Source organism: Oncorhynchus nerka, linkage group LG4 (assembly GCF_034236695.1).
Source record: "Oncorhynchus nerka isolate Pitt River linkage group LG4, Oner_Uvic_2.0, whole genome shotgun sequence".
Lineage (NCBI taxonomy): Eukaryota > Metazoa > Chordata > Actinopteri > Salmoniformes > Salmonidae > Oncorhynchus > Oncorhynchus nerka.
Genome location: NC_088399.1, coordinates 5,508,594 through 5,519,111, shown reverse-complemented (window position 1 = coordinate 5,519,111; position 10,518 = coordinate 5,508,594). Strand labels below are relative to the sequence as shown.

The 10,518-nt window shown below is 43.6% G+C and overlaps 2 protein-coding genes across 4 annotated transcripts in view; both read left to right on the top strand.

Annotated features, from left to right (window-relative positions):
- Window positions 1-380: 380 nt before the first annotated feature.
- On the top strand, window positions 381-5,166 carry LOC115126120 (leucine-rich repeat-containing protein 19). Its single transcript, XM_065017124.1, has 4 exons — window positions 381-437; window positions 1,999-2,509; window positions 2,694-2,903; window positions 3,613-5,166. The coding sequence occupies exons 1-4, from the start codon at window positions 381-383 to the stop codon at window positions 3,957-3,959; spliced, it is 1,125 nt and encodes a 374-aa protein (XP_064873196.1). The 3' UTR covers window positions 3,960-5,166.
- Window positions 5,167-5,325: 159 nt separating this feature from the next.
- LOC115127348 (FSD1-like protein) overlaps window positions 5,326-10,518 on the top strand; it is a 94,115-nt gene continuing 88,922 nt past the window's right edge. The window contains exon 1 of one of the 3 annotated variants that reach the window (XM_065017169.1): window positions 5,326-5,499. In XM_065017169.1, the coding sequence (XP_064873241.1) occupies window positions 5,485-5,499 (15 nt within the window). In that variant the 5' untranslated portion in view covers window positions 5,326-5,484. The remainder of the gene's footprint in view (window positions 5,500-10,518) is intronic. The other 2 variants (XM_065017170.1, XM_065017168.1) reach the window with 2 other exon arrangements.

Below are 10,518 nucleotides of genomic sequence, written 5' to 3'. Positions count from 1 at the left end.
AGACAGACAGACAGACAGACAGACAGACAGACAGACAGACAGACAGACAGACAGACAGACAGACAGACAGACAGACAGACAGACAGACAGACAGACAGACAGACAGACAGACAGACAGACAGACAGTCTCATCATTGCCTCACAGAGTGAGCAGGGAAGCACAAAGGAAACACTCTGTTATTGTTTCTATCTCTCTTCTATATCTCTTCAGTATGATCTGAATTCTCAATAGCTTTTTATGGTATTTATTATCTTTCATATTATTCATTGAAGGAAAAGAACATGGCTGCAAGTGAACTTCTGCTAGTGTGGCTGGCGTGACTAGGAGGACACTGCTGAGAGGAGGGAACTATGAACTGCTTACTGAGAGGAGGGAAACTATGAACTGCTCAGTGAGAGGAGGAAACAATGGTGAGAGTGACTACTGGAGGAAACTGGTGAGTTTGCTGAATGAGAGGAGGGAAACTATGAACTGCTCATGAACTATGAACTGAGTGAGAAGGAAACTATGGACTGCTTAATGAGAGGGAAACGATGAACTGCTTAGTGAGAGGGAAACGATGAACTGCTTAGTGAGAGGAGGGAAACTATGAACTGCTCAGTGAGAGGAGGGAAACAATGAACTGCTCAGTGAGAAACTATGAACTGGGAGAGGAGGGAACTATGAACAGCTCTGCTTAGTGAGAGGAGGGAAACTGCTCAGAACTGAACTGCAGTGAGAGGGAAACTATGAACTGCTCTTGAGAGGAGGGAGATGAACTGCTCAGGAAACTATGAACTGCTGAATGAGCTCAGTGAGAGGAAACTATGAACTGCTCAGTGAGAGAGGAAACTAGTGAGAGGAGGGAAACTATGAACTGCTCAGAGAGAGGAGGGAAACTATGAACTGCTTAGTGAGAGGGAAACTATGAACTGCTTAGTGAGATGAGGGAAACTATGAACTGCTTAGTGAGAGGAGGGAAACTATGAACTGCTTAGTGAGAGGAGGGAAACTATGAACTGCTTAGTGAGAGGAGGGAAACTATGAACTGCTGAATGAGAGGAGTGAAAGGGAAACTATGAACTGCTGAATGCTCAGAGAGAGGGAAACTATGAACTGCTTGAGATGAGAACTGCTTAGTGAAACTATGAACTGCTTAACTGCTCAGTGAGAGGGAAACTATGAACTGCTCAGTGAGATGAACTGCTCAGTGAAAAACTGCTTATGAACTGCTTAACTGCTGAGAGGAGCTGAATGAGAAGGGAACTGCTTAATGAACTGCTGCAGAGAGGAGGGAAACTATGAACTGAGAGGGGAAACTATGAACTGCTTGAGAGAGAGGAGTGAGAAAAACTATGAACTGCTCAACTGCTCAGTGAGAGGAGGGAAACGATGAACTGCTTAGTGAGAGGAGGGAAACGATGAACTGCTTAGTGAGAGGAGGGAAACGATGAACTGCTCAGTGAGAGGAGGGAACTATGAACTGCTCAGTGAGAGGAGGGAAACTATGAACTGCTCAGTGAGAGGAGGGAAACTATGAACTGCTGAATGAGAGGAGGGAAACTATGAACTGCTTAGTGAGAGGAGGGAAACTATGAACTGCTCAGTGAGAGGGAAACTATGAACTGCTCAGTGAGAGGGAAACTATGAACTGCTCAGTGAGATGAGGGAAACTATGAACTGCTTAGTGAGAGGAGGGAAACTATGAACTGCTCAGTGAGAGGGACACTATGAACTGCTTAGTGAGAGGAGGGAACTATGAACTGCTCAGTGAGAGGGACACTATGAACTGCTTAGTGAGAGGAGGGAAACTATGAACTGCTTAGTGAGAGGAGGGAAACTATGAACTGCTTAGTGAGAGGAGGGAAACTATGAACTGCTCAGTGAGAGGAGGGAAACTGTGAACTGCTTAATGAGAGGAGAAACTATGAACTGCTCAGTGAGAGGGAAACTTTTGATGAGATAATAGCATACATCTTGAATAATAACTTCAACCTAACTTGTCATCCTATTTACAGGTTGTGAACTGTAGCTTCAAGACACTGCAATTCATACCCTCAAATTACAGTCAAACCATCACCAAACTAATTCTCAGCAATAACTTCATAGCGTTATCCAGCGCTGATGAAGCTGCTCTGAAGAACTACTCCAATCTGATTGAGCTCCATCTAGATGGTAACTTGTTGACTGTCCTGCCAGGGAAGCTGTTTGAGGCCATGTCAAAGCTGGAGGTCCTCGACCTGTCCCACAATAACATCAGTAGAGTGGAGCCAAAGGCGTTGGCTGGCCTGGTTAACCTGAGGGAGCTGGACCTGTCCTACAATCGTCTACAGTCACTACCTCTACATCTACTGGATGATTTAAAGAAGCTGTCTATCCTCAGGCTAGCGGGGAACACACTGCGGGAGTTCGACATCTCTGTGGAGAGCATTTCATTAAAGGTGCTAGATCTGAAGAGAAATCCCTGGAACTGTTCTTGTGTATTTCTCAACCGGATTAAATCGATTACCGACTCAAAGGTTCAGATAAGTAAGCATCTTTTTCCTCTCTCTGTTTGCTTGTAATCCTCATGGTCTATTTTCCCCCATTCACTGCCTGGCTGTGGTCCTTACTTACGCCATGCTGGACATCTACTGACACCAATGTTTAAAGGAGGCCTGCTTTACCCAGTGTGCCTTCGTGTTGATAAAACGCAATGTGTGTATTTCTTCAGGAGTCTCAAATGCCACCTGTGCCAGCCCTGAGGACCAGTCCGGTAAAGGGATCCTGGACAACGGTACCAGCTGCTCTTCGGGGTCATCATCAACAACAACAACACTTCCCCCACCTACAACTCAGTCAACCACTAAGCCAACCTCAGCCCAGACCACTACACACTCAGTGTCACTTGCAGTTGCTGCAAATGCAAGCCTCGTCTTAACCGGTAAGATTTAAAAAAAAAAAATTAAAAATGAAATCAATTGACTTGGTCTTACAGTAGATATAGTCTCCTCTTGTCAACATCATATGATCTAGACTTTTCAAGCGAAACAGCTTTGATTTGCTGGATGATTAAAACACTGAATAAAGCTACTGTTGAAAACAGAAGCGCATGAGAGAGGTGACCTACTGATGCTGTCGTAGATGACCTCAGTTATGATTCAGTCAGCAGGAATCTGTCATCTAGACAAGAGACCTCGTAAGAGTTCAAAACGTGACTCCGGGGTCCGTATTCATTAAGAGTGCTGATCTAGGATCAGTGTTGCTTTTAAGATCATAATAAATAAGATGACACATTACACAGGTAACACTCTTACCCTGAGAAAGGAGGTTTAAATCACTCTATAACAATGTGGTCTGATGAGGCCCCATATCCTGAGGAGCGAGGTTGGGGTCAATTCAAATAGACAATTGACAAACGTGAAAAACAATAATGAAATAGATAGATTATACTTTCCAGTTTATTGACAAGTCAGTGAAAATAGACACCCACTTTTCACAAATATTGAATTGGAATTTCAGTGTACTTCCTGAATTGGCAGCCTTCAATTTGAATTGACCCCCGTCCTGCTGAGGAGACCTCAGAAGAATGTTTAAAAAGTATGTGACCCCCCCCCCCCCCCCCCCCTCCCTGGATGTTTCTGTTTGCTCAGGTGTGGGCCCAGTCAGTGGCAGTGGGGTGCCAGTGGTGGGGAACACCTGGAAGTTTCTCCTGGGTGTGGTAGCCATCGCCCTGACCACCTCTATGCTCATCGTGTGTGCCGTCAAGGCACCATCCTGGTACAAGCTGCTGTTCAACTACCGGCACCAGCGGCTGAGAGATGACGATGATGCCGGCGTGTACTCTACGGGCCGCTACTCTAGTTTCAGCTTGGACACGGAGCAAACGGAGACCAGCGCCCATGAGCTGGACCACGGGCTAGACGGGTTGGATAATGAGGAGGATGGATACATAGAGGACCGTTATATAGAGCCTGGGGTCTATGAAGACAACAGATAACCATAATGCTCTCTGAGTTGCTCCTAGCCTTCTGGTTGTGTATGTCTGTTTGATTTGATTTGGATATCTCTTAGTCCTCACTTGGACGAATCTGCCAAGAGTCCTGAGTTTTGGTATTATGACATAAAAAATGATCCCTTTCCATTGAAATAATGGACGATAAATTATCCAATTCTACTCTATTCACTGATAGTATCAGAAGGCCACGGTTGTCCGTCCGTAAACCGCGCATAGCCTGCTGATTATCATTTATTATTTGGCCTTTTTTTGACAAAAACGTGCACCTAAAAGTTGTGTACATTTGTAAATATTTGCAAGTTTTGAAAAGTTTGGAATTCAGGGAAAGGACCGACCATGTGAGGTGTTTTGAGGTCGTGATTTAGGCTACTTGCAACGTTCTACTGCCGGAGACATAGTGTAGGTAATCAACGTTTTGTCTTATTAAATAGATATTTGAGTACTTACTCTCGTCTCTCTGCGAATATGACATCCACAACTCTGTCGTTCTGTATTTTTCAGCTAGAAGAATATAGTATGCAAACAGTTAGGGTTAGGGCTGAATGAAGGAATGAATACATGAATACCAGGCGGTGATGCAACCGGTCAGGATGCTCTCGATGGTGCATATGTAGAACCGTTTTGAGGATCTGAGGACCTAATGTCAAATCTTTTCAGTCTCCTGAGGGGGAAAAGGTTTTGTCGAGCTCCTCTTCACGACTGTCTTGGTGTGTTTTATTTCATTTTTAAATATATTTTTAAACTGAATTGTTGGTTAGGGGCTCGTAAGTAAGCATTTCACTGTAAGGTGTAAGGCATTTCACTGTAAGGCATTTCACTGTAAGGCATTTCACTGTAAGGCATTTCACTGTACCTGTTGTATTCGGCGCATGTGACAAATACAATTTGACTTGATTTAATAATATTAGGTACATTTCATATTCACAAATGCAAATGGTCTAATTCAACTAATTCAAAACCTAACTTTTTTCACTTTATAAATGAATGTAAACAATATGGCACCACTTTAACTAAAAGGAAAAACAACAAGGCAACTAAAAGTTGTTTTATTTTTGAGATTTGTTTGTTTGGGATTCCTGGCAATGTAAATAGTTTATATGTAATCTGGTTTGCGTGTGACTATTCCTATTTTGTTTGTTGATATTTGTTTGTTAATAAAAAATAATATTAAAAAACAGACGTAACCACAGCAACCGACCATTATCGCGAGACTTTGTGGAAATCCCTGAGAGTAGAGTGATCCATATGCAAAATCCTGATCCTCGTGCCTGAACTTGGAAGTGGACTTGGACATCTCTGCAAGTCATCTTCAGGCCAGTGGAGGGCACAATGACTCTACAGTTGTTATCAAGCTCGACTCATTTAGGAGGGTGGGGGTTAACAAACTATTGCGCATGTACACTAAACTCTGACCACCATCCAGTGGGGTAATCTTCTTTGGAGAAAGCGTGGCGTGCCTGCCTGCCTATGCATTGGATTTGATTACGGTTGTGTTTCGGTCCGCGGTATGGACTCTCAAAAAGTAAGTACACCCGGTGTATCATGAACTGATATCGATTCTGATCGGCGACATTGTATCCAGCTTGGAAGCAGCGGGGTTATTCAACGTGATAGTTGTGTGTCACTTACTGGACGGTCGAAACGATCTCTAACATTAGTTCAACATTGCGGTTATATTGTCAATGTGAATCATCAATATGCGTTCAGCGGCTTTTCTTCAGGGGTGGACACATTTTCACATGAGCTCTGTTGCCTGCTTTGTGAAGAATCTGTTGACCTGTAAACTAGATATCTTCTGAAAGGCTACTCTGTCTCTTTCGACCCACTTCTTCTCTGTATTCGTTCAAAGGCTGGTGGTTCAATTCGTATATTTCCTGGGAAAACTCTATACCCTTTCAATGATTTGACACATTGATGTTGAGATAGAATATGATTGCACACAGGTGCACTTCTGTAAAGTGATTGACTTCCTACTTGCTAGTAGTATGGCTTTGAGAGTTTGACAGTCACAGCAGATCTGCCTTTGCTATTAGATAATTTTTTATTTGCCTGCGTGTACATCAGACAGTCTGTTATTGCAACAACTAACCAACAAAACATCAACGTGATGACCAACAACAACAAAAACGCTAATTGTAGTGGTCAAGTTCTCATGGTTTTTGTCATCCATCTCGGGAACATGATCATAATCATCACCCTGAAAAGATGCATCCGATTTGTTTTGAAATGCAACAATTTGTTTCAAGTCTGTTGTCAAGGGACTGCATAGCAACCAGAGGAGCTTATCTTCTGGCATTGTTTGTTATCAATGTAACTAGGGTGTGACTATCAAAATAGGATAATGTTCCTCTGTCCTCTTTTTGTGCTGGATAAAGGGAGGGAGAAGAGTAAAAGGACAGTTTAGTCTTGAACACGTGTTGTCAATCTAAGCTTCTTCTAAGTCTATTACTCAGTCAGAGGGAGGGAGAGCGGTCACACCGTGGTACAGGTCTATTATAACTGTTAGAGAGAGAGGTCACACCGTGGTACAGGTCTATTATAACTGTTAGAGAGAGAGAGAGGTCACACCGTGGTACAGGTCTATTATAACTGTTAGAGAGAGAGAGAGAGAGGTCACACCGTGGTACAGGTCTATTATAACTGTTAGAGAGAGAGAGAGGTCACACCGTGGTACAGGTCTATTATAACTGTTAGAGAGAGAGAGAGGTCACACCGTGGTACAGGTCTATTATAACTGTTAGAGAGAGGTCACACCGTGGTACAGGTCTATTATAACTGTTAGAGAGAGAGAGAGGTCACACCGTGGTACAGGTCTATTATAACTGTTAGAGAGAGAGAGAGAGAGGTCACACCGTGGTACAGGTCTATTATAACTGTTAGAGAGAGAGAGAGAGAGAGGTCACACCGTGGTACAGGTCTATTATAACTGTTAGAGAGAGAGAGAGAGAGAGGTCACACCGTGGTACAGGTCTATTATAACTGTTAGAGAGAGAGAGAGGTCACACCGTGGTACAGGTCTATTATAACTGTTAGAGAGAGAGAGAGGTCACACCGTGGTACAGGTCTATTATAACTGTTAGAGAGAGTCACACCGTGGTACAGGTCTATTATAACTGTTAGAGAGAGAGAGGTCACACCGTGGTACAGGTCTATTATAACTGTTAGAGAGAGAGAGAGAGGTCACACCGTGGTACAGGTCTATTATAACTGTTAGAGAGAGAGAGGTCACACCGTGGTACAGGTCTATTATAACTGTTAGAGAGAGAGGTCACACCGTGGTACAGGTCTATTATAACTGTTAGAGAGAGAGGTCACACTGTGGTACAGGTCTATTATAACTGTTAGAGAGAGAGAGAGGTCACACCGTGGTACAGGTCTATTATAACTGTTAGAGAGAGAGAGTTCACACTGTGGTACAGGTCTATTATAACTGTTAGAGAGAGAGTTCACACTGTGGTACAGGTCTATTATAACTGTTAGAGAGAGAGAGAGGTCACACCGTGTACAGGTCTTTATAACTGTTAGAGAGAGGTCACACCGTGGTACAGGTCTATTATAACTCTTAGAGAGAGAGAGAGAGAGGTCACACCGTGGTACAGGTCTATTATAACTGTTAGAGAGAGAGAGAGGTCACACCGTGGTACAGGTCTATTATAACTGTTAGAGAGAGAGAGAGGTCACACCGTGGTACAGGTCTATTATAACTGTTAGAGAGAAGGTCACACCGTGGTACAGGTCTATTATAACTGTTAGAGAGAGAGGTCACACCGTGGTACAGGTCTATTATAACTGTTAGAGAGAGAGAGAGAGGTCACACCGTGGTACAGGTCTATTATAACTGTTAGAGAGAGAGTCAGAGAGGTCTATTATAACTGTTAGAGAGAGAGTCACACCGTGGTACAGGTCTATTATAACTGTTAGAGAGAGAGGTCACACCGTGGTACAGGTCTATTATAAGTGTTAGAGAGAGAGAGAGAGGTCACACCGTGGTACAGGTCTATTATAAGTGTTAGAGAGAGAGAGAGAGGTCACACCGTGGTACAGGTCTATTATAACTGTTAGAGAGAGAGGTCACACCGTGGTACAGGTCTATTATAACTGTTAGAGAGAGGTCACACCGTGGTACAGGTCTATTATAACTGTTAGAAAGAGGTCACACCGTGGTACAGGTCTATTATAACTGTTAGAGAGAGAGAGAGAGAGGTCACACCGTGGTACAGGTCTATTATAACTGTTAGAGAGAGAGAGAGAGAGGTCACACCGTGGTACAGGTCTATTATAACTGTTAGAGAGAGGTCACACCGTGGTACAGGTCTATTATAACTGTTAGAAAGAGGTCACACCGTGGTACAGGTCTATTATAACTGTTAGAGAGAGAGAGAGAGAGTCACACCGTGGTACAGGTCTTTTATAACTGTTAGAGAGAGAGGTCACACCGTGGTACAGGTCTATTATAACTGTTAGAGAGAGAGAGGTCACACCGTGGTACAGGTCTATTATAACTGTTAGAGAGAGAGAGAGGTCACACCGTGGTACAGGTCTATTATAACTGTTAGAGAGAGAGAGGTCACACCGTGGTACAGGTCTATTATAACTGTTAGAGAGAGAGAGAGGTCACACCGTGGTACAGGTCTATTATAACTGTTAGAGAGAGAGAGGTCACACCGTGGTACAGGTCTATTATAACTGTTAGAGAGAGAGAGGTCACACCGTGGTACAGGTCTTTTATAACTGTTAGAGAGAGAGAGGTCACACCGTGGTACAGGTCTATTATAACTGTTAGAGAGAGAGAGGTCACACCGTGGTACAGGTCTATTATAACTGTTAGAGAGAGAGAGTCACACCGTGGTACAGGTCTATTATAACTGTTAGAGAGAGAGAGGTCACACCGTGGTACAGGTCTATTATAACTGTTAGAGAGAGAGAGAGAGGTCACACCGTGGTACAGGTCTATTATAACTGTTAGAGAGAGAGAGAGTCACACCGTGGTACAGGTCTATTATAACTGTTAGAGAGAGAGAGGTCACACCGTGGTACAGGTCTATTATAACTGTTAGAGAGAGAGAGAGGTCACACCGTGGTACAGGTCTATTATAACTGTTAGAGAGAGAGAGAGAGGTCACACCGTGGTACAGGTCTATTATAACTGTTAGAGAGAGAGAGAGTCACACCGTGGTACAGGTCTATTATAACTGTTAGAGAGAGAGAGAGGTCACACCGTGGTACAGGTCTATTATAACTGTTAGAGAGAGAGAGAGAGGTCTATTATAACTGTTAGAGAGAGAGTCACACACGTGGTACAGGTCTATTATAACTGTTAGAGAGAGAGAGAGGTCACACCGTGGTACAGGTCTATTATAACTGTTAGAGAGAGAGAGGTCACACCGTGGTACAGGTCTATTATAACTGTTAGAGAGAGAGAGAGAGGTCACACCGTGGTACAGGTCTATTATAACTGTTAGAGAGAGAGAGGTCACACCGTGGTACAGGTCTATTATAACTGTTAGAGAGAGAGAGAGGTCACACCGTGGTACAGGTCTATTATAACTGTTAGAGAGAGAGAGAGGTCACACCGTGGTACAGGTCTATTATAACTGTTAGAGAGAGAGGTCACACCGTGGTACAGGTCTATTATAACTGTTAGAGAGAGAGAGGTCACACCGTGGTACAGGTCTATTATAACTGTTAGAGAGAGAGAGAGGTCACACCGTGGTACAGGTCTTTTATAACTGTTAGAGAGAGAGGTCACACCGTGGTACAGGTCTATTATAACTGTTAGAGAGAGAGAGGTCACACCGTGGTACAGGTCTATTATAACTGTTAGAGAGAGAGAGAGGTCACACCGTGGTACAGGTCTATTATAACTGTTAGAGAGAGAGAGAGGTCACACCGTGGTACAGGTCTATTATAACTGTTAGAGAGAGAGAGGTCACACCGTGGTACAGGTCTATTATAACTGTTAGAGAGAGAGAGAGGTCACACCGTGGTACAGGTCTATTATAACTGTTAGAGAGAGAGAGGTCACACCGTGGTACAGGTCTATTATAACTGTTAGAGAGAGAGAGAGGTCACACCGTGGTACAGGTCTATTATAACTGTTAGAGAGAGAGAGAGACACCGTGGTACAGGTCTATTATAACTGTTAGAGAGAGAGAGAGGTCACACCGTGGTACAGGTCTATTATAACTGTTAGAGAGAGAGAGGTCACACCGTGGTACAGGTCTATTATAACTGTTAGAGAGAGAGAGTTCACACCGTGGTACAGGTCTATTATAACTGTTAGAGAGAGAGAGAGGTCACACCGTGGTACAGGTCTATTATAACTGTTAGAGAGAGAGAGAGGTCACACCGTGGTACAGGTCTATTATAACTGTTAGAGAGAGAGAGAGGTCACACCGTGGTACAGGTCTATTATAACTGTTAGAGAGAGAGAGGTCACAGAGGTCTATTATAACTGTTAGAGAGAGAGAGGTCACACCGTGGTACAGGTCTATTATAACTGTTAGAGAGAGAGAGAGGTCACACCGTGGTACAGGTCTAT